This window comes from Artemia sp. Qi Xiang Cuo, chromosome 2, assembly GCF_049724085.1.
Source record: "Artemia sp. Qi Xiang Cuo chromosome 2, ASM4972408v1, whole genome shotgun sequence".
Lineage (NCBI taxonomy): Eukaryota > Metazoa > Arthropoda > Branchiopoda > Anostraca > Artemiidae > Artemia > Artemia sp. Qi Xiang Cuo.
The window spans coordinates 95340923-95365634 of record NC_142795.1 but is presented as its reverse complement, the minus strand read 5'-3'; the positions used below and the strand labels follow the sequence as shown (position 1 = coordinate 95365634).

Genomic DNA, 24712 nt, shown 5'->3' with positions numbered 1-24712 from the left:
GTTTACCTGATTCAACATTATGTTTGAAATAGACTTCAGACAATTCTAAAATAGATTATAACAATTACTCATGGCGTAATTATTGTGCATATCGGTTTGACTTTTCTGTTTATTCCCTTTTGATTTCCTTCTTTTATAAATTGTTACATATTAAGTGTCTTTTCTTTTTCGATGCTGGGGACGTTTTGTTTTAATTTAGGCGAAATAAACTTTTGGTTGTTTGTCTTATTTTGTTTCTTACTTATTTTATTTGCAATATTTTTTTTATTTCCTCAAAAATTTTGCCCAAGACGCTCTAGTCATTGTATATCTAGCAAAAATAATTTCAATCTAGTTGACCTACATTTAATATATAGCATAGGACAATGGTCCTCTAGAGCCGGTGATGATACAAAAGCCACGAAAATTGTCGACTTTTCAGTTGCTTAATTGTTTTTATAGGGACAGGGAGCAAACCTGTTCCCCAATCAGGGAGCAAAACCCTCGGCCCTGTAGTTCCAAGCAAAGAGCAATCCACTATGCTATTACAGGATTACCATGTGGCATATGCATATTTAAATGTCTGGTATCTGTATGAACAGTTAAACAACTCAAGCTAGAAACACGTAATTCTGTTGAAATTTTGAAAACTGTCACTGTAAGAATGTATATATTTCTTATCATGCATTTGCGCAGTGGAAAATGCTTACAAATCACTATTCAAATACCAACAGCTTTTCAAGACTTGACTTATATTATTTAATTAAAATTTAAATCACATATAAAAATAAATTTCCCAGACTATTTTTCATATCAAATAGACTCTATGTTACTAATATGCTGATTCTGATTTATATGGCGTTGTATACGATTGTCTGTCGTATTGCTGATTACTAATCTGATCATAAGCCGGAGTTGTGTATGAATATTGCTCTGTATAGACTGGTTTTTCGTATGCTGGCTCTAAATTTTGCTTGTAAGCCGGCTTTTGGTATGAAGGCTTGCTGTACTCTGGTTTTTCGTAGGACACCTTGTCGTAATTGGGTGTGTAAGCAGGATATTGAGCCTCCCCTTCGTACTTTATATCAGCCTAGAACATTAGACATACAATAAATATTCAGTTGATTTAATCAAAGAGTGGATGGAATAATGTTTATATAGATAGAATAGACATAGAAGAATAAAATAAAATTTTATTCTATTTTATAGTTACAATAATAGTTAAAATAAGTTAAAAATATAGTTAAAAAAGTTAAGAATAGTAAAAAATATAGTTAAAAATAGTTTAAATAAGACATCACCGTCGTTCTATGGTGACAATACACAAATTGAAAGTTCTTTGACTCTACCATCAACATTGTGTTTAAAAGGAAAACGGCAATGCCACGTTTGCCTTTCTAAAGTCAGTTATGTATTTTTGCTAATATTTTTGTAATTTCCTGTTGGAAGCTAAGTATCATTCTCTGTTGCTAAACGGAACTAGAAATAAAATCAAAGTTTTGCTACTGTTTCGTATTGTACCAATATTTACCGTTTCAGAAAAATGTAATTAATTATAGCAAGTGCATAATAACCACGCTAAGGGGGGTTGGGGCTATCATCTTTGATGATGTGATGTGCTCTTTTTTTGTATTTTTTACTACAGCTTTTCCGCCTCATACTTGTTGGTTTGCTGAAGCAGGCTCTCGTAATTTCGAAATTTCAGCCAACCGGTTGGTAGAAACATTTCTACTGGTCAAAAGTGGCTCGTTGGAGGAGGCTCTCATATTTTCCAAAGATTAGCCAAACAGATAGTTAAAATATTTTAGTTCCGTCCTACAGAAACCAAGCGAATGTCTCTATAATTACCACACTCACCTTATAGAGGGACATCATTATAGTTTTCGAAAAATCGCTAGGTACTTCTCTTTTTTCAAAAATCTTATTCATAATCCTCAATAATTTACATTTAACTTAATAACCATCATATTTAAAAAAAAACTCACCACACTATCAGCACCTGGGGCCTTATTTTTTAATCCTTTTTGGTACTGTCACTAATTCTTCCTCACAAAATAAATCTTCCTTCATAGTCCAAGTGCCACAATCTTTTTCATTATTTTGTCTGTCCTTTCCTTTCCTGTAATTCTATCACGGTTTAGCACATTATTAAAATGTTCTGCACATATCTCTTTGACTCTTTCCTCATTTTGGGGTGAAAACGGGGCCTCAATTGTGGCCCCGTTTCTAATTTTTAACTGGGAAAAGTCCAGATTGACCATTGACTCTCAATTTATTAACATGACAGTACAATATTTTTACTGTTGTGCCGCCTGGCTGCATCTTCCAGATCTTCGGCAACTTTTTCCTTGGCCTCAGCTTCACACCTCCTTAATCCATATTTTAACACTTTCTCTGCTTATTTTTATATGATCTGTCTCTAAAATAATTCTTGTGCAAGCCCCTTCTCCTCTCTATTAAACAAAAAGCACTTGTCTAATATGCCTAGCTCTCATTCTAACTTTCTTTCCTCAGGCACCATTAGTGACTTCACAAACAATTTTCCTAAAATTATTCCATTCATCTTCTACAATGTCTAATTTAATACTTCTATTCAATATATATATATATATATATATATATATATATATATATATATATATATATATATGTACATATATATATATATATATATATTTTCTAATGAGCCGAAATAACTGGTTTTTTAACTCTTTTACTAAAGTTTAAGTGCAGTTATACACGGTCTTTAAACACGTTAACACTGTTGTGCAGATCATGTTTTTATCATCACCCTATCGTTTTTTATCCTTTTTTATCCTACCTAATTTATTCCTAAAAGTGTATCTAAAAAGTCTTTAAAGACTATCAATTTCGATTATTAAATATACTTTAGAATCAGGTGTAGCTAATAAAATACATAGTAATTGCATGAAACAAATGCTGTAAATTAGAAAAAAATCCATCTAACTTACATTGAAACCACTGTGCTCGTCTACAGTGTAGGATACAATTTGAAGCCTTCCATCAGGCAAAAGTACTCTGTATGAGCCGACAACTTGGTTTCCATCTGATGATTCTTGTTGACTAAAGTCATTGTAAGTTGGGTCATCCTTAACAACCCAACCAAAATTATACGGCATCAATTGTTCCTGAATAGAAGAAATATACTAAAAGAGAAAAAAGTGGGAAGACAACTGTTTCAGTCTTGGCTCTGCCTTAAGGCAATATAACCTCTCTTGACAAAGGATTCACCACCTCCCATACTACACGAATATTGCGTTCATTTTCATTTTCTCTCTTCTATATTTTTTGGGGCGGCGTTTCAAACATCTAACAAATCCAAAATTGCTTATTGCTTTAGTGGAGAAAATTATTTGAAAAAAACTACGTTTTCTAAAGAGTTAAAGAGGCTGAGTTACAAGGTCGAACCTTAAAACGTACAGGGATTAGGAGGCACAGTTGGGGGGCTACCACCCCCAAACCCCCCGCTTTCGCAGCCTTTAAATATAAAAAAAAATTTCTTTAAACTGAAAGTAAGGAGCGACATTAAAACTTAAAAAGAACAGAAATTATTCCGTATATGAAAGAGGCTGTGCCCTCCTCAACGCCTCGCTCTTTACGCTAAAGTTTGACTTTCTCACAACTCTTTTTTTAAACAATAAAAACTTTAGCGTAAAGAGCGAGGCGTTGAGGAGGGCACAGCCTCTTTCATATACGGAATAATTTCTGTTCTTTTTAAGTTTTAATGTCGCTCCTTACTTTCAGTTTAAAGAAATTTTTTTATATTTAAAGGCTGCGAAAGCGGGGAGTTTGGGGTGGTAGCCCCAACTGTGCCTCTAATCCTGTACGTTTTAAGGTTCGACCTTGTAACTCAGCCTCTTTAACTCTTTAGAAAACGTAGTTTTTTTCAAATAATTTCTGCACGTTTTTGTACAGTTTATTACTTATTATTGCTTGACTAACTGTTAGCTGATCGTGTCAGGAGTTAAAGTTGGGGGGCTGCCGCCCCCAAACCCCCGCTCTTGAACATTCTTGTGTTAAGGCTTTTAATTCCTGAATACTCAAATCACGTCGTACAGGGTGCCTCCTAATCCCTGTACGTTTTAAGGTTCGAACTTGTGACTCAGCCTCTTTAACAGCCCCCCAACTGTGCCTCCTAATCCCTGTACGTTTTAAGGGTCGACCTTGTAACTCAGCCTCTTTAACTCTTTAGAAAACGTAATTTTTTTCAAATAATTTAAAAAAGAAACTGAGTTTCTTTTCAAAGTATATAAAAAAGTTGCTCTGATGGTGAATCGAACCCGAGTTTTCCGCCTGAAAGTCTCAATCTCAGCCGCTGGACTATACAAACACAATAGTAATTGTTGTTTAGCAAATAGAAGGTATTTTCGACGCAAGCAAATTCCCAAAAATCTTGATATGTGGTTTTTGGAAAACAGGGAAGGAGTGATCAGATTGAGCTGAAATTTCGACGATAAGCTCCCAGGCCCCAGGAAAGCTTATCCTCTAAATTTCAGCCCGATCAGACAACGTTAAAGGGGGGTTGTGGAGGGAAAAATTAACATGGGCTAATATAGGAAAACGAGGTTTTTCGTAAATGTAAATTCGGGGGATAATTTTTTCGGTCTGAAAATATCAAAAGGCCCTAACAGGTCAAATTCTGCTTCGAATGAGTCCTCATTCAACCGGATCCGTGGCCAAATGTGGCCTGTAGGCGTGGCTAAGAAAACAAAAAAGAAAGGAATTTTAAGTGGCTCTATTTGGTTTTTTGAAAACAGGGAAGGAGTGATTGGATTGAGCTGAAATTTCGAGGATAAGCTCCCGGACCCTAGGCAAGCTTAACCTCTAAATTTCAGCCTAATCGGACAACGTTAAAGGGGGGCTGTGACGGGAGGGTCGAAACTTCCGGCCCAGTTTACCCCATGAAGATAAAGTCGGAGGAGGATGAAATTTTGCAAGTTTCTTAGTTTGAGCTTGGGCTACAAAATGCGATTACCGCCGTCTCTCTGCGACCTCTAGGACCTGAAATCGCTTAACATTGTGGTGGGTCGCCTCTTTATAGAGGCACAAGTGTGCCTCCTTGATGTGTTGTCAGGATGATTCATGTGACAAAATTCGAAGCTTCCTTTTTGATCCTCCCCTTAATAACAAGAATAACGGTCAAGTTATCATAGGCAGCGTGCTATCGCTGGCTAAGTAAAGAACGATATGGTCACAATGTGTTTTTGGTTTCTCCATACCCGGGCACTTCGTATCGAAGGAGTTGTCGTAGAAGCTTCAAAAAGGGCCCATTGGATTGGAAATGGGAGTGGCTAGTGCCCTTTTAAATAGTCGAAAGTGATTGGAGGCAAACTAGCCCCCCCCCCTCCATGACCATAAATCCCCACATCCATCCACTCAAACGTTTGGGCTATCAGTTTTTTTCAGGTTAGTTGATTTCCAGATATAAAATATGTTTTTGAGGAGGACACTCCCTCACGACCCTTAGGACAGGGGTTTTAAGTTGAACCCGGGGGTGTATTTAAGGTTTTTATAGAAGGCGTTGTCGTAGAAACTTCAAAACAGGCTCATTCGATTGGAAATTGAAAGGGCTAGTGCCCTTTTTAATAGTTGAAAGTGATTGGAAGGCAACTAGTCCCCCCCCCCCACGCCCATCATTCCCCCAAATACATCCAATCAAAATTTTGAGATAGCCATTTGTTCAGCGTAGTTGATTTCCGGATAGAAAATATATTTTTGAGGAGGACACTCCCCCACGATCCTCAGGGCAAGGGTTTTAAGTTATGCCGTGGGGGCATATAAGGTTTATATAGAAGGCGTTGTCGTAGAAACTTCAAAACAGGCTCATTCTATTGGAAATTCAAAGGACTATTACCATTTTTAATAGTCGAAAGTGATTGGACGGCAACAAGCCCCCCCCCCCCCGCACACCCATCATTCCCCCAAACACATAAAAATTTTGAGATAGCCATTTTGTTCAGCGTAGTTGATTTCCACATAAAAAATATGTTTTTAAGGAGGGTAGCCCCAAACAGTTCACGGTCCAGGCTCTTATTTTATTACCTGAGGGAATATAATGTTCTTGTATAAGGCATTTTAGTAGAAACTTCAAAACAGTTTCGTTCGATTGGACATTCGAAGGGCTAGTGCCATTTTTAATAGTCGAAAGTGATTGGATGGCACCTAGCCCCCCCCCCACGACCATCATTCCCCCAAACACATTCAATCAAAATTTTGAGATAACCATTTTGTTCACCCTAGCTGTTCTTCAGGTAGAAAATATGTTTTTGAGGAGGACGCTCCATCACAACCCTCAGGGCAAAAGTTTTAAGTTATGGCCTGGGGGCATATAAGGTTTTTATAGAAGGCGTTTTCGTAGAAACTTCAAAACAGGCTCATTCGATTGGAAATTCAAAGGGCTAGTACCCTTTTTAATAGTCGAAAGTGATTGGAGGGTAACTAGACCCCCCCCCCCACGCCCATCATTCCCCCAAACACATCCAATCAAAATTTTTGAGATAGCCATTTTGTTCCACGCAGTTGAAGTTCAGGAAATTATACCTTTGAGCAGGACACTCCCCCCACGGTCTTCAGAGCAAGGGTTGTAAGTTATGCCCTGGGGGCATATAAGTTTTTATTGAAATCTTTGTCGTAGAAACTTCAAAAAGGGCTCATTTGATTAGAAATTGAAATGGCTTGTGCCCTTTTTGATACTTAAAATCTATTGGAAAGCAAATAGCAAGTCTGTTGCGTCGTCTGTTATTACAAGTACGTCCAATCAAAATTGGGAGATAGCCATTTTGTCCCGTCCCGAGGAAACTCAGGCCACTACACCAGTGAGGTGGATTTTCCCCCCTCCTGATGCAGAGTCCGGGTTCTAGTTTATACCCTGGTTATAAGTTATGCCAAATGAATGTGCATTGTCAGTTTAATATGTACATATACTGATATTTATTAACCAAAATGTTAATATTATTTGATTTATTAAAATTATGAAAGTAAAAAAAATCTATATTTTTTTAGTAAAGCGCAAATTATATTCCGGCCTTGGGAACGCATAGGGGTTTTAAGCCCTACTCATGTTAGTTTCTGCTCGTTTTGAGTTTGACTCGGTTATTTATTGTAATTTCTGTTCATTTTGGGTTTCATTTATTTATCGATGCTGAATTGTGGTAGTTTCAAGCTTGGTATATTATTTGATTTTATTTTTGCTCATTTTTTGTTTAATGGAGTTCTTTACTTTTCTTTGAAAAACTTATTTTGTGGAAAAAGTTTTTTTAATTAATTGACAAAAACAATAATAAGAACTAGGATATATTTCTTTTGATTTTCCCCAGTGTCATATCTGTTCCTTAATTTCGGGTTGGTATTTAGTGTAGTATTTGTTTCCCAATTGAGGGTTGATACTTGTTTTCTGAGATGAAGGGGGAGATGTGAAGTACTGCAAGCTATGGATAAGTTTTGGCAGCGATTGAATGGAATTCAACGTAGAAAAGCAACTCCTTGTCAAACATCGGCAAAGCTTAACCCAATATAAGTTAATTTTGGAGTATAAAGCCAAAATTAAACCCACAGGAAATTTAAATAAGAAACTGCGTGCATAGTTAATATAAAATATGGAAATTTTAATGTACACAAGCTTAGGTTTTGTCAGCTAAGTTTTGTCTTGTTGAGTTTTTGCTGGGTTGAGTTCAGTGATTGAACTTTAACCCCATAAAAAAAAAACCTTTGTCAAATAACTACTACTACTACTACTAGCAATTCACTGCAGCACCAAGCCGCTTGAGGCTAACACAGCTACACACGCTCCTCTTTCATCCCAATCGATTCAAAGCCTCCCTCTTTACAGCCTCCCAAGGAGTTCCCGCTTCTCTTAAATCAGTCCTTACGACACCCTCCCACCCCATTCGGGGACGACCTGCTTTTCGTTGGGCCATAGACGGTTGGCCGACAAGGACAATCTTTGGCAATCTGTCATCCTTCATCCGCAGGACGTGTCCCAGCCATCTCATCCTTTCTCTCATTATAGTTCTAAAAAAAGGGGATTTTCAGGAGATTTTTATCCTTCTCCATTTTTCTGAGCGCCTATGCTTCAGAGTTTGCGGAAAATACCCCTCCCCCCTCCCCCGTGGAAAAAAGGGCTTTCCAAATTTGATTTTTTTTTTATCTTTTTTTTATTATTTCCGTAGAAGGAAGGAATTTTGGTACTTTTGTATTATGCACCACTCACTCAAGTTTACGCTGTGTAAAACTCGAGAACAAACCGGTTTCTTCGTTAGTTGCTTTCGGCTTAGTGAAAGACAAAGACAAGGGACAGAATATATGGGAAATATATAATTTGGGCTATATGTTTGCACATAAGGGGGGGAGGGGGTAAAGTATTTGGGCAGTTTGAAGTCAGAAAGCAATTCTTAGTTCACAATATGCAGGATAATTGTACCTAACGCATTTTGCATGCAAACCCGCTATACTTTACCCCCCCCCCCTAATGTGCAAATAATAGCCAAATTTGTTTCAAAAGTAACGGAGAAACTAACGAAGAACCCGGTTTGTTCTCGAGTTTTACACATCGTAAACTTTAGGCGTATAATACACAAGTACCGGAATTTTTCATGGAGAGAGAGCCGGATATCCCGGTATTATTTAAAAACGATCAGAAATTAAATAAAAAAAAACAAGTTTTTTCAACTGAAAGTAAGGAGCAACATCAAAAATTAAAACAAACAGAAATTATTATGTATATGAAAGGGGTTGCTTCCTCCTCAAGACCTCGCTCTTTACGATAAAGTCGTTTTTTTAGAATTTCAAAACAAAGCTTATTATTCTAATTAAACGGCCATTGTGTTTCAGGAATCGTTCATAAAGAATTATCACAAAAAGTCAAAAGGATTATTTTCCGCGGGAGGGGGGGGGGGTAAACGCCTAGAACCTTTCGTAATATATAAAACTGAGGACTAAAAGGGGTTCGATGACTCAGGCGCTTCTCAATTATTAATCTCAGTGTGATTGGTTGGCAACACATCCTCTACCCTTCCGAGAACCCCACTATTCATTTCTTAAATCTTTATCCACGGCGTCTTTAGGTCTAAAGAATATCATCATACTAAGTGATTTGTTTCCTACAGAAACCAGACTAAGGCCTCTATAATTACCACACTCACCTTTCTTATAGAGGGCTCTAATTAGAGTTTTTGAAAAATCGCTAGCTACTTCCCTTTTTTAAATTTTATTCGTAATCTTCTGTAATTTATCTCTAACTTTGTAACCGCCATATTAAAAAAAAAAAAAAACTCGTTTAGCACACTATCAGTAACTGGGGTCTTGTTATTTTTAAATCTTTTTACTACTGTCACTAATTCTTCCTCAGAAAATAAATCTTCTTGTCTTATCAAAAGTGTCACAAACTTTATATTCTTTACTATATCTTTTTCTGTAACTCTATCACGGTTTAGTAAATTCTCAAAATATTCTGCCCATCTCTCTTTAACTCTTTCTTTATCACTAATTGTGGTCCTTTTCCTATCTTTTAATGGGACAAGTCCAGATTGAGTACTCCCTCTCAACTTATTAACATGCCAGTATAATATTTGGTAATATTTTTCCATGGCCACCATTTCATATCTCCTTAATGGTTATAGGCGTTTATCCCCCCCCCCCCCCCGGAAAATGCCCCCCCCACCGCGGAAAACACCCCCCCCCAGAAAATACCCCCCCATGGAAAATACCCCCCATGGAAAATACCCCCCGTGGAAAATAAGGTTTCCAAATTTGAGAATTTATTTTTTTAATTTCTGTAGGGGGAAGGAATTTTGGTACTTGTGTATTATGAGCCACTCACTCAAGTTTACGCTGTGTAAAATTCGAGAACACACCTTCTTTTTTTGTTAGTTTCTTCGTTACTTTAGAAATAAATTTGCGCTATAGATTTGCACATTAGGGGGGGGGGGGGATAAAGACTAGCGGGTTTGCATGCAGAATGTATTTGGTACAATTATTCTGCATATTAGATAGAAAGATAAATAAGTGTGTGTATTTTAAAGCCAAAAATACGGCCTTGAATACAGTAAAATAACATAAATGAATATAGTGAAGGGGGGGGGGGTGTTGGACCCCCCCCCCCGGAAAATACCCCAGCGTGGACCCCCCCGTCACGGAAAGTAACCCCCGCGGAAAATACACCCTCTTGGAAAATACCCACCCTCCTCCTTTGGAAAATAAGGTTTATACATTTGAAACTTTTATTTGAGTTCTATTTTAGTTCTGTTGAAAAGTGCTAAAAAAACGGGAAAAAGAGCCTCATGAAAAGCAATTTTCCCAGAACCAATGTAGGGCGAGGACTAACATATCTCCCCAGGTCTACACCGAAGCGCTTAAACCGACTTTGAACCGGACTGCAAGAACTCCCTGGGACTTCCAATTGAATGGAGGCTTTGTGCAATCTTGGGCTCATCTTGGTCACAGTATGGTTTTGCACACTTGGCGATGCTCTTCTATCAACAAGAGATCAAATCCTGCACATACAGTGTCAAGCATATTACCTCTGACTCATTATTTATTCATACCTACAAACATTATGCTACTACGGAGAGCCAACCTATAATCGCTAACTTAGCCACGAAGAAGTGAATCAGCCCAAAAAACATTGATTGAATTTTACCCAGTAAAAGTTGTTGTTTTTTCTTTGGGGGGGGGGGGGGTCAAAACCAACATTTAATTCCAAATATTATTTGAATAAAAAAAAACTGCATCCCCAGTAAATGTAAAATAATGGGAATTTCATTGTTTAAAAGCTGAGTTTATGATCGGCTGAATTTTGGTCATTGCTGAATCGAGCTGGAAATGTCGGCCTAACAATTTTATAAGGTTTGTATTAGTTTGGCTGAAATTAACGTGGATCAAGTTTGTTTCACCAAAGTGAAGCTTCACTGAGCAGAGTTTGAATTTTTCCAGGATTGAATTTCGTGGATTTGGTTTTTACGGGGAGGGGGGATTCGGTTTTGCATGAACTGGGTTTTATTGGCTTGTGCTATTTAGTTTTAATTTTTGGAGAGTTGAGTTTTGGCACGTTGAATTTTGTTTCTTTAATTCCACAAATACTCAAACCATCTCTCAAATGTTAATGCACTGTGGCACATGTGGGGCTGGACCCCAAAGTAAGTCTGCAAAAACTGTTGAGCGATACATCTACCTTTTTCAAGGTTTTAACGTTAAAAAACAGCGTAAAAGACCCGCGTATGACCAAGCAAAGTTGTATATTAATTTCAATACCATTTGTGTGTAATCTTTAACATTTTATCGCTCCAAAAACGTCCTTTAATAAATCCGGTTCCCCCTCTTACCAATAAAGTTTTCGAAGGAACATTTTGAAAGGTGCATATTACTACAAAGCTTCTCAAGATATTTTCTTAAAAAATAATTGATTTGAAGAGGGGGTAGAGGGGAAGAGGGGTAGATTTGATGGTGAAAAAGTGTAAACTCTATTCTGTTTCTAAATTCTTATACATCACTTAGGTGTACTTAAGTATAGTGCATCTAACTATCTAAATAAGAAATAAAAAGTTTGAAGCTAGATTTCAGCTTTAACTTTTCATGATTTTGAGGAATTTTTCCACATGTTCCTGTTATTTTTATACAAATTTACATGAATTTTTCTTTTAACGAATTTTAATGTTTTAAGGGGTACTTGAAAGTCGAATATTTCACCCTTTCCCCCTTCCACCAAATGAAGTCATATCAGGTTGTGAGAAAAGTTAAGTTTTTCAAAGAATAGTAAAAAGCCGTAGTAAAACCTAATATCTGAATCTCTATTGAGACAAAAAAAGTTCGTCTTTTTCTTTCTTTGTAAGGATCCCTTGGTTTCAAAAGAATAGACTGAAAAATAAAAAAGAAACTTTTGTAGAAAATAGTCTATACGATCTCAGCACCTTTAGATGGCTCTATTTTTATCCACACTAAGTTCTGCTATTTTGGGAAGCTGCCATTAAGAATATTCCAGTATCTCTAGATATAGGGGGTACAGTATCCAGGCCCCTATAATCTCTACGATGTCTCTTTTGGTATCTCTGTTGAAACAAGCTTTTTTTTGTGAAAGAGCCAAAGAACTATCTTTGACTAGAAAATGATTACACAAATCTTGTAACGTGGTTGATTGAAAACTGTGTATCTTTGGCCCCAAGTAAAAATTATTAGTGACAATCTCTAATAATTCTAAACAATGTTGGGGAAAATTCTTGATGTATTCTTATCGCGCAAAAATTTGAAAGATACAGATTGCGTTTTCTTCATTTAACATATAAATGTGGACGACTTTTTTTGTTTTACCGATGCCAATATTATGCTATTTCGGCATTTATTAATGGATCAGTAAGTCTACATTGCAAATAGGCACTTATTTGGCGGCCGAATATTATGCTATTTCGGCATTTATTAATGGATCAGTAAGTCTACATTGCAAATAGGCACTTATTTGGCGGCCGAATATTATGCTATTTCGGCATTTATTAATTGATCAGTAAGTCTACATTGCAAATAGGCACTTATTTGGCGGCCGAATATTATGCTATTTCGGCATTTATTAATGGATCAGTAAGGCTACATTGCAAATAGGCACTTATTTGGCGGCCGAATATTATGCTATTTCGGCATTTATTAATGGATCAGTAAGTCTACATTGCAAATAGGCACTTATTTGGCGGCCGAATATTATTCTATTTCGGCATTTATTAATGGATCAGTAAGGCTACATTGCAAATAGGCACTTATTTGGCGGCCGAATATTATGCTATTTCGGCATTTATTAATGGATCAGTAAGTCTACATTGCAAATAGGCACTTATTTGGCGGCCGAATATTATGCTATTTCGGCATTTATTAATGGATCAGTAAGTCTACATTGCAAATAGGCACTTATTTGGCGGCCGAAGTAGAGTATTTTAATTTAATTTAGTATTTTTTAGTCTAGTTGAAGTTTAAATGTTTCTTTTTTCTGATCAGTCATCTTAGTAATAGTTCGAATTATATTCATATCCATCTCGCAATATATATAAAATCAGACTTTAACCCTTTAATTTTATGCCACACAGTCAAAAAATTAATGCACAAATTTTGTGCCACACGGTTTGGGGTTTCTTTATTATTTGACTGGAAGGTACAAAAGAATGGTGAGCAAATTTCGATTTCTAGTGTGACTTTTCGCTTAGTCTTGTCAGATAAGCCCGCTAGAGGCGACAATAAGGATCAGCGTTGCCAGTTCTTTGAAAAACGCTGTACCAGTTTCCAACTGAAATTGTACCGCAAGAGATTTGTTTGTACCATCTGAGCAGCAGGTTCAAAATTTGACGTAGTAAGAAGAATATTTCTGGCTACACTACAACTTGGAACAGATATCTGAGTAAAAAAGAAGCATGTAAAATCAGAATGTATTGGAAAATTTGATTGCACCAAAAATTTTCTAAATGGCACTTTTGTACAGCATTGGCAACGCTGGCGAAAATATTATAGAGCTTACCTTATGATTAGAGGTCTTATAAGCTTCATCGGCCAAAGCGGAAGCGAATGCTATTGTCAGACAAGTTAATACCTGAAAAGTAATGTATAATACAAAAGAATAATTTATTCCAGCCGAAAAGACTTGTTCTCTCTAAGAGGGCAACGTGAAAGTTTTCTTTGCGTTCAATAGGCTTATTGCAATTAATTTTTGTAATTCTTGGCGTTCAATAGACAATTTCAATTATTTGTCGCGTTTAAAAGTGCTTATTAAAGCCTATTAAATTAATTATTTGCTTGCTCTGCGTCAGAGCTTAATTGGCTGCAATTCGTTCTTTTCTTATAGAAATTCTTTTGTACTTTAGTCTATCGGGATAAATTAAAAATCTCCCTGTTAACCTATCTTAAGGCGCGCTGTGCAGCCGTGCGGTTTGTAACTATAGTGTTTATTTTTATTTCAACTATAATTCTTAGTATAATAGGAACAACATAGGCGTGTAGAGAGGGAAAGTTAGACCGCTAGACCTTCACCACTTCTTCCAGTTGTCAAATTATTCGTGTAAAATAAATTTTGCTGTCTTAACGGCGCTCAATAGAGCATACTAATTGCGCTCATTCTATCACTAATTGTAGTTAATCACAATAAGCTTTATTGAACACGAGGGTTATGCCGTAATATTCTTACGAATGCTAATAGACGTACTGTGACATGACCCTTTATACGAGGATATATATAACTATATATATATATATATATATATATATATATATATATATATATATATATATATATATATATATATATATATATATTATAAAACATGAAAAAAGAGAAAGTAACTTATTTTGGTTTCAAAGGGATCATGTATCTTCTTCTAAATAGGGAGCAACGGCCTTAAAATTTGAGCTCTTAAAAAATCCTCCACCCAGGGATACCCAAGAGGCTATATGGAGCTCAAAAATTGTCAAATGAAAATTCAGAATCCCATCTGTAGCAGTAGTAGAGGGCAACTTGTGCAAAACCGTAGGGTTAAGTGGAAAATTGTTAGTCCAACAAAAATTAGAAAAAATTGTTTAATATCATTTGAGCGATCATTTGAATCAACTGGTGAAGCAGTAACACATTGTTACCTAGGTAAGGAGCGTGTCGCGTGACAGGCATACAAAAGAACACACAAACACTTTGTGTATGCTGTTTTGTGAGGACCATTCAGGGAAAAAATAATTTGCCTTCTTCTCCCAAACACAAATGTCTCCGTAAAATCCACCCCACCTCCCAACAAAAAGTCAGTCAACCTTCTCCCCCCCCCCTCCAAAGAAAAGAAATTTTTCCCGGTAAGTTTCAACTTGATCTCCCCGTGAGATAAACCAGGCTGTACTTACCAAACAACATTTAAAATTCATTACCTTCTAATAAAATCTCCCGACTGCACCCAATCAAACTGTTCGTGGTAACGAACTGTAAGTAAGGAGAGATGCGGCTTAATAGTAACCGAAACTGTAAAAAAAGGAGTTTTGTTATCAATAGATATATCATAAGATTCGGCTTGTTATTTTGATTCCAAATATATAAGACTATTTAAGTTTAGTGTTACACATCAAAAGCTATGAGCATGAGGAAATTTGTCTGAATTTTGAAAAGGGGGTGGGAATACCCCCTAAGAGTCAAGTAATATTGTTGAAAATCAAACCATAAGATTCAGCGTATCCGAGAACCCTGATGTTGAAGTTTCAACCTTTCATCTGCAAAAAGGTGGGATTTCGCATTTTTTGCCAGAAGAAAGATCACGGGTGCCTGTTTATTTCTTTCTTTTGTTTTTGTTTTGTTTTTTTCAGGGGTGATCGCATTGAACCATTAGTCCTAGATACTTATTCGAACGGAAAATAAAAGTTCTAGTGCCCTTTTTAAGTGACCAAAAAGATTAGAGGACAACTGGCCCCCCTCCCATCCACCTTTTTCCCTAAAAGTCATCTGATCAAAATTCTGAGATAGCTTTTTTGTTCAGCATAGTTGAAAAGCTCAGTAACTATGTCTTTGTGGATAACATAACCCCCCACAGCCCCTGGGGAAAGGCTTGTAAGTCAGGAAATTTGCCCATTGTTTACAAAAATAAAAGTTCAAAATAGGGATAAAATCCTTTTTAATAGACAGTGTATAATAAATTTCACAAAAAAATACCAGATATTTCGGTCACATATACAGTGACCGTCATCAGTATCTGGTATTTTTTTCATCAGTATCAGTATCTGGTAAATATCTGGTATTTCTTGTGAAATTTATTATAGACTGTCTATTAAAAAGGATTTTATCCCTATTTTGAACTTTTATTTTATCGTCATGGAAAGGCAGTTTGGTCTCTGCCACACTGCCTGTTTATCTACACCATAAAATTATCTACACCATTGTTTACGTACAGTATTTCTTATTGGGAAGTATATAGATATTTTCTGGGGAGGGGGGAGAATTTTCTACTGGGGGGATTTTCTACGGGAATAATTTTTCGTAGGGATGGAAGTTCCCGGGGGGGGGGGTGAATTTTCCAATAAAAATTTTACACTGGGGGAATTTGCCAAGACTCCTGTACAGAATTCTTCTTGTCTTACTTTCTTTTTGGCGACTCAATTTTACGCGTGGAAATATTAAGAAGAATTGTCCGGAGGAAATATTTTCATGGTTGGAGTTATCTAGAGGATCTTTCCGTAGGTGGGGGGATTGTCAATGGAAATAATTCTCTACGGGGGAGTTTTTCACAGGATAAATTCTCCAGAGGTTATTTTCTGTGGGAGCAACTTTCTGCTAGGGAGCGAGGGGTATTTGTGAGAAGAATTTTTTATGGAGGAGGGATTTCTGGCATGATTTTAAAAACAATCAGAAATTAAACTCCTTTTCAAATAAAAGTGGGCTAAGAAAAAATTTTCAGCCAGAATTGTTCGCCAGAAATTTTCCAGGGGTAATTTTCAGCTAGAATGGAATTGCTTGGGAGGAATTCTTCTGGTGGTGGGGGGTATTTTAGGTGGGAAGAACTTTACATGGAGGGATTTTACGCGAGGGGAAGGAATTTTCATGGAGGGGGAAGCCACATTCCCCGGTATTGTGTGAGGAGACAGCCCCTCATACACATAATAAATAATTTTGGCCTTATACGGTGAGATCTTCACATTGGGAGGGTAGTTTCTGGAGGTGAACTTTCCAGAGGAAACTTTACAGGGGGGAAACGGGACAGTCCCTTTCATATAAGGAATAATTTCTGTTCGTTTTACGTTTTAATGTCGCTCCTTACTTTCAGTAAAAAAAAAACTTGTTTTTTTTTTATTTATTTTTCAAACAGTTATTTTTCAAATGAGAAAATTTGGCTGATTTTCGAAAAAAGGGGGAAAGACTCCCTAAAAGTTATAGAACCTTAATAAAAATCACACCATCATATTCAGCGTATCAGAGAATCCTACTGTAGAGGTTTCAAGCTCCTATCTACAAAAATATGGAATTTTGCATTTTTGCCAGAAGAAATGGATCACGGATGCGCGTTTATTTGTTGTTTTTTTGTTGTTGTTGTTTTTTTTTCCCAGGGGCGATCGTATCGACCCAGTGGTCCTAGAATATCGTGGGAGGACTCATTGGAACGGAAATTAAAAGTTCTAGTGCCCTTTTTAAGTGACCAAAAAAATGGAGGGCAACTAGGCCCCCTCCCACGCTCATTTTGCTCCCAAATTCACCCTATCAAAATTTTGAGATTGCCATTTTGTTCAGCATGGTCAAAAATATGATAACTATGTCTTTTAGGATGACTTAGTCCCCCAAAGTCCCCGGGGGGAGTGCTGAAAGTTATGAACTTTACCCAATGTTAACATATAGTATCGGTTATTGGGAAGTACACAGGGGGGATTTTTTCTGGTTGTGGTGGGAGAGATGGGTTAGGGGTCATGTGGGAGGATCTTTCCATGAAGGAAGTTTTCATGGGGGAAGGGACATTGCTATGAAGGGGGCGCCGGATTTCCCAGCATAATTTAAAAAAATAGATCAGAAATTAAATATATAAAAAAACAAGTTTATCAACTGAAAGTATGCAGCAACATCGAAACTTAAAACGAACAGAAAATATTACGTATATGATTGGGTTCACCCCCTAGTCAATACCTCGCTCTTTAAGCCAAAGAATTTTTAGTACTTTCATAACAGCTATCTATTCTTATTAACGACCTTTGTGTTTAAGGGTTCATTTTTAAAGAGTTGTAACAAAATTCGAAATTTACCGTATAGAGCAAGTTATTGACTAAGGAGTGGGCCCACTAAAATATGTATTAAAAATATATGAATATAGAAGTTCGTTAGTTAAGTTAATTCGTAAGTTACGTATATTTATTAATAATAAAAACGTTCGTAAATAAAATTAAACAAGTTTCGAGAAAGCCATTTAACCAAATAAGAGCAAAATTAATATGCAAATTTTGTTTTAATTAGTCATGTACGGTGAGCCAAAATCAAAATCTGCATTAATTCAAAATCGTTCAAAAATTAAACAAAAAAAAAACAAGTTTTTTTAACTGAAAGTAAGGAACGACGTTAAAACTTAAAAGGAACAGAAATTATTCCTTATATGAAAGGGGCTGTCCCCTCCTCAGCGCCTCGCTCTTTACGCTAAAGTTTGACTTTCTCACAACTCTATTTTTTTTAACAATAAAAAACTTTAGCGTAAAGAGCGAGGCGTTGAAGATGGGGCAGCCCCTTTCATATACGGAATAATTTCTGTTCCTTTTAAGTTTTAACGTCGTTCCTTACTTTCAGTTAAAAAGAAAAACTTTTTTGTTTTGTTTAATCTCTATACAGAACTATAGTTGCATCTTAATGCATGAAAAAAAAAGAAATAAAAGGCAAACGCATGCTCTCGTGTAATGCCTAGTGCTGCCTCATTAAAGGCCTATTTTCCTTGCATATTACAATTATACCCCCCCCCTTCCCTGCCGCTTGGTATTGAATGAATGGTCGTAGAAACTTGGGGAGTCGTTCGGTTAGATGTTTAAAATTTTACTGTCCTTTTTAAGAGTCGAAAGTGATTGGGGGGCATCAAGCTCACTGTGTAATAAAACGCTCTGTTAACGGAGTCTTTTTTGGGAGCGCATGTGGAACGTGATTTTTAACTTGTGGGAGGGGGGAGGAAGAAGGACTAGACATATTTTTTTCTCAAATCCGCCTAAAAGTTTTGGCACTCTAAGCCAAGTTTGGGACCCTAAGCCACTTTTCACGATGAAGTAGCGAGTGATATATATATATATATATATATATATATATATATATATATATATATATATATATATATATATATATATATATATATATATACTCGAGATAAAAAAAATTGATACCTACGATATCTTAAGAACGGCTCGAGAGATTGAGCTAAAATATTCAGGGGGTGTTGGGGCGTCAAGCAAACCATGGAATATGGGGTGGCCAAGCAGACCGTGGCCAATTAGACCTCGAACACTTGCCGGGGAAGGCAGAGATAAAGCGAGAGGGGAAATCCATCCAAGATATCAAAAGGACATTTTAAAGTATCTTGGGAACGACTTGCTGGGATCGAGCTGACAGCTTGGGGTACAGAGTGGAGACAAGGGGTCTTCACCTTTTGTGCTTAGAAGGAGGGCATGTTAGATCCAACAAACATGTAAGCAAACAAATATTTAAGATAGGCTGAATTCGTACTTCGGAGGAAATAAATAAAAAAAAAAAAATTAAGGTTAAAATTTTTTAAAAAGGATAAAAACCATTAAAACTCGTATGATTTATAACGAATTCAACAAATAAAAACACAGGGACACAACTAAGTTATATGGAAAAATAAAACACAATTTCGTCAAAAAAGACTCAAAAATAAGTTAAAACATTAAAAGTAAACATTGTACTATCGATGTTGCAAAGAAGGAGAAGGAGGAGGAGATCCATCTGTTTAACATATCAACTACCTACAAGAAAAAGATCTTCCGTTTTTCTTTGGAAAATTTTATTGTGGTAAAAATTGGGATTTTTGTAAGCAAAATAAGGGAGGCGAGGTCAAAGTGGCGGAAATTGACTGGGAAAAGTGGATTTGTCCGGTGATTATGGAAGTCAGTGTTGTGGAGGTATTATGGTAGTTATGGAGAGCAAAACAGAATCTGCATCTTTGAAAAACTGAGCTGAATAGAGTCAAAAGGTAGAACACGTATTTGATTTGTAAAAGTCTCTACCAACTGAGTGACAGTCTTTCGTTTTCTTGCCAAACTAAAAAAAAAAAAAATCTTACGAGGCCATAAACGTTATTGAACCCCCTGAAGAGTAATGAGAATAGTAATTGCAATCGATTTATTGTTTTTCGATGCTGGAATCCATAATTGATATTATCAAGTTAAATTTTAATGATTTTAATTTAATCATTATCTCTAAAGAATTGAGCATTCCACAGATGCTCAAGTTCTGCTTCTGCAGCTATATTTGTTACAACCAAACGTGCCACAACTACTTCCATCATGACAGGTTCTGTAGCAGTGACTTCAACTGCAACTACTCATACTGGTGGTGCTCCAACTGCTGATACTCCTACCACAATTATTCCTAGCATGACTGCTCCAACCATGACTACCACTACTGCCCCATCCACAAATGCCCCTACTGCTAATGCCACTATAACTTCTGCCTCTGTTACTCCAACCCCGACTGCTCGTGTTGTGGCTACTGTAATCCAACTACTTTTTGCGTGTCTACTCATAGTACCACAGCTTTGGCTACCATATTCCTACCAGTGGTGCGAAATTGGTGTTCAATGATAACCTCAAATAGGTCATCAAAAGTTTCGGACCATATTGTAAGGTGTAAAATTAAACTGGATTTACGAATTAGACCCCTCCGGTCTAAATTTTTGAATTTTTCTTAGAAAAGGTGTCTTTCAGGCCGATTTAAGGAGGATTAAAGGAGGACTCCCACCGTGTCACCCCAAAATTACTCTGTTGGATTCAATATGCTGTGGAATCTAATAGTAGAGGCATCAGCCCTTTATCTACAAAATTATTTTTTTATTTTTTTCTTGAGAAGAGTGATCTTGTATTCGATTCTTTTTTCTAGGATTAACCGTGTGAACCAATGGTCGTATAATATTGGCAGAGGCCAGAATAGAAATTATGCTCTGGTATTTTTTTTTCCTCCATCAAAAAACTTACACGTATCCTTCGGCTGGATCTGAAAAGGGGTGTAATTTACTCTTCGTCTCCCTTTTTTGATGGAATATGTTTAGACTAGGCGTGACATAGTGAAAAGCTGTTGTTAAAGAGGCGGTAATGATTTTAAAGCTTTGTAAAAACGAATTATGTCATATGCTTACTTATATAGAACGGGATGGGGGTTTCGGGGGCACCTGCTTTTTTCTAAGATCGATATTTGTTGAGGATAGGGGGACGAGTCCTGGTTTCGCTGATTAGTTGATTATAAACGGAAATCAATGGCGCGACTCAGTAAGTTTAGCCATAATTGACCCCGCTCTAAATGAGTACATGGAGAAATCTGGGGAAGGTAAACAGGAAGGGTGTGGAAAAGCACAGGATGAAAGGCCCCCCCCCATTACACTTCGCGGCTGAAGGGCTATGAAACGAAGATCAGCACCGCCAGTAGGCACTGTAAAGTCCAAAGCCCAACATTTACCTTCCTAATACATCTTTAAGGGGCTTGGAAAATTCCAGTCAGTTGATTTTCAAAAGTTTTTCTATATGTTGCATTTCAAAAGGTTCACAACCTAAATTATATTGTGGGAAGCAAATATAACTGAGTCTCGAACGATTGTCATGGAAAAATTTAACTTTAGTTTTAAATTTCAGATTCTGGGAGTTTAATTATTTAAATTTTATCCGTAGACTTCCTCCTGGGAGGATTAAGTTATCGGTTATTCGGATTACGTTGGAATTAAGTATTGTCAAGGTTTAATCTAAAATAATCTTGTTGGCTGGGGCATGGAAAGATAGAAAACCTTAATTACTGTGTTGTTAATTGATTACTGTGTTGTTAACAGAACCCATTGTCCGTCACCTGTCATAAATAAATTTGACTGATATCGACTTGCCTTCATCGTTCCTACAAATATCACATTTACTGATAAACGTGGAATTCCGCGGTGATGCACTGTTCCGTTCTACTTATTTTTAATGTATATATATGAAATATTGCAGTTTATCCTTGACTTATGAACAAACTCTTAAGCCCGACCAAATTAGTTTAAACTGTGGGAAAACTATTGGGATGATTGTTTTTTTTTTTTTATATATAAACATCATTAGCAATTTTTCTTGGTTTTATGCGGTCATCGACATATCATGCCTGCTTCAACAATAATTTTGTTTTAATTATTTTGTGTTTTTGTTTTTTTTTGCTACAAAATAGACTTAATTTTAGTATCATATAAATTATATTTTTCTAATTTCACGATTGTAATTTTTTCTTTTAACTGACAACCATGTTTTTGAGCATGAAGTCGGAAGGGTGATTTAGGGACTTTGCATAATTTTGCTATTCAGAAGTTATCCGAAAGTTGACACTCTTAATTGATGTCTTATGAGTTTTTCAATTTCTAAGGTGAAATCTCGAATTTGAATTAGAAGTCTAATTTTGGAGATATGAGCACCGCCAAAGAAGGGAGTAGGGGTCAGGTGTCTCCCTGGAAAACAGAAGACGTTTAGAAATTGTATCAAAAGAGAAAATGAAAAACACTCTAATTTAAATCCTGTTAAAACAATACTTCATTAGTTCCTCCCCTCCCCCCACCCCAGGAAAGTGGGGTGGTTTTGTTTGAAGCAACGGGTAATCTAATAGCATCAATCGTTCTGCAATAGAATTTTGTAGAGGGATACGCTTGTAACTTATGTTCTAAAAAAACTATAATTTAGGCTGTTTTTGCTTAACAAAATTAAATAAAAGAAACAAATTTTTTTTCAACTGAACGTAAGGAGCAACATTAAAACTTAAAACGAACAGAAATTATTACGTATATGAGTGGGTTCGCCCCCCCCCTCGTCAATACCTCGCTCTTTACGCTAAAGTTCAAATTGTGTTCCAGTTCTTTAAGAAAAACCCCTGAATCACAAAGGCCGTTTAATTAAAATAGTTAGCTCTATTGAAACTGCTAAAAAAAAACTTTAGAGTAAAGAGCGAGGTATTGACGAGGGAGGCGAACCCACACATTTACGTAACAATTTCCGTTTGTTTTAAGTTTTAATGTTGCTCCTTACTTTCAGCTGAAAAAACTTGTTTTTTTATTTAATTTCTGATCGTTTTTTAAAATGGTGGGAAATCTGGCGCCCCCTTCATGGAAAATTCTCTTCCCGCATTAAAATTCCTCCATGGAAAGATCCACGCAATTAACCCCCTCCCCCGACCCCCCACCAAAAAAAATGCCCCTGAAAACGTCTGTATTCTTCCCAATAACCAATGCTATATGTAAACAATGGACAAAGTTCATAACTTTCAGCCCTTCCCCCAAGGACTGCGGGAGATTAAGTCGTCCTCAAAGACATAGTTATTAGATTATTCGACTATGCTGAACAAAATGGCTATCTTAAAATATTGTTCGGGTGACTTTGGGAAACAAATGATCGTTGGAGGGGGCCTAGTTGCCTTCCAATTTTTTTGTCATTTAAAAGGGCTTTTAAGAACTTTTTAATTAATTTTAAAGGTTCTAGTTTTCTAGAACTATTCATTTTCGTTCGAATGAGCCCTCTCCCGAGATCTAGGACCACTGGGTCGATACAATCAACCCCCGGGAAAAAAAACCCAGAACCCCTTAAAAACTTAGCAAAACTTTCACCCCTGGGAAATAAATTAGAACACCTGCCCCCGGGACCTGGGGGGTTGTATCCGCACCGGAGTTCTTCTTATCCAACCTTTGAACCATCTTTAACAAAATGGCTGTCACAAAATTTCCATCGGGTGGGTTTGGAAAAAAGGGCATGGGGGGGGGGCAGGTTGCCCTCAAATCTCTTTTGGCTCTTAAAAAAGTGAACTCGAACTTTTAATTTCCAATCAAATGAGACCTCTCTGAAGTTTATACGAGTATCCCTTTCATAAGAACCATATATGCCCCTAGGTCATAACTTACAACGCCTGCCATCGAGCCCTGGGGGGGTTGTTTCGACACCTAAGTTTTTCTTATCTGACTTTTGAACTATTTTTAACAAAATGGCTATCTCAAAATTTTATCGGATGCATTTGGGAAAAAGGGGCGTGGAGAGGAGGGCTAGTTGCCCTCTAATCTCCTTTGGCTCTCAAAAACTGAACCAGAACTTTCAATTTTCAATCAAATGAGCCCTCTCTGAAGTTTTTACGAGCATCCCTTCCATAAGAACCATATATTCCCCCCGGGAATAACGTACAACGCCTGCCTTCAGACCCTCGGGGTTGTGTCGTCCCCGGAGTTTTCTTATATGATCTTTGAACTATTTAACAAAAATGGTTATCTCAAAATTCGTATCGGATGGGTTTGAGGAAAAAAGGGCGTGGAGAGGGGGCTAACTGCCCTCCGATCTCTTTTGACTCTTAAAAAGTCAACTAGAACTTTCAATCTCCAATCAAATGAGCCCTCTTTGATGTTTATTTGAGCCACCCTTCCATAAGAACCATATATGCCCCCAGGGCATAAATTACAAGGCCTGCCCCTGGGCCCTGGAGGGTTGTGTCGACACAGGAGTTTTAGTTATATGATCTTTGAACTATTTTTAACGAAATGGCTGTCAAAATTTTATCAGATGTAATATTTGACAAAATAATCCGTAAATTTGGTTTGACCTAATTTATTCAAAGGATTCTTTCAGCATATGGGTCAATAAGCTGATTTTCAATGAGAGGACTTCCAGACTCAAATCTCCCTGACACCTTATGATTTTGCACGACCCCCCCCAGTAAATTTCGTGTCTCTCGTGTACTGGCAGATTTTTGCAGCTTTACTCAATCGACAACTGAAAGCAGATTGAATCAGTCGACGAAGTGGCCAGGGAATTTTCCATTGACCAAATTTATATTGTTTTAGCATCTAACTTCAACTAAGCTGAGTGATGAATCGTTATTCGTATTTATACATGCATACATACACACACATATATATATATATATATATATATATATATATATATATATATATATATATATATATATATATATATATATATATATGTATACAAGGCCTATTAATAAAAAATGAGTTTAGTAGAAAATAAAAACTAAAATTGCAACAGGCAGTGC

The 24712-nt window shown here is 36.7% G+C and overlaps 2 protein-coding genes across 2 annotated transcripts in view; one reads left to right on the top strand and one right to left on the bottom strand.

Moving 5' to 3' along the window:
- The window catches only part of Ankle2 (ankyrin repeat and LEM domain-containing protein 2), a 220264-nt gene that overhangs the window by 38898 nt on the left and 156654 nt on the right, over window positions 1–24712 (top strand). The window lies entirely within an intron of this gene.
- Window positions 715–21655, bottom strand: LOC148955849 (uncharacterized). Its single transcript, XM_089104652.1, has 4 exons — window positions 21546–21655; window positions 13487–13558; window positions 2952–3128; window positions 715–1069 (listed from the first exon to the last, which is right to left on the bottom strand). Exons 1-4 carry the CDS (start codon window positions 21549–21551, stop codon window positions 812–814), a joined length of 513 nt encoding a protein of 170 aa, XP_088960778.1. The 5' UTR covers window positions 21552–21655; the 3' UTR covers window positions 715–811.

Excerpts from the sequence above, each read along its gene's own strand:
- LOC148955849 (XM_089104652.1), bottom strand. Across the intron at positions 3,129-13,486 it reads ATAAGACCTCTAATCATAAG|GAACAATTGATGCCGTATAA; the intron begins GTAAGCTCTATA and ends TCTTCTATTCAG. Across the intron at positions 1,070-2,951 it reads ACGAGCACAGTGGTTTCAAT|GCTGATATAAAGTACGAAGG; the intron begins GTAAGTTAGATG and ends CTAATGTTCTAG.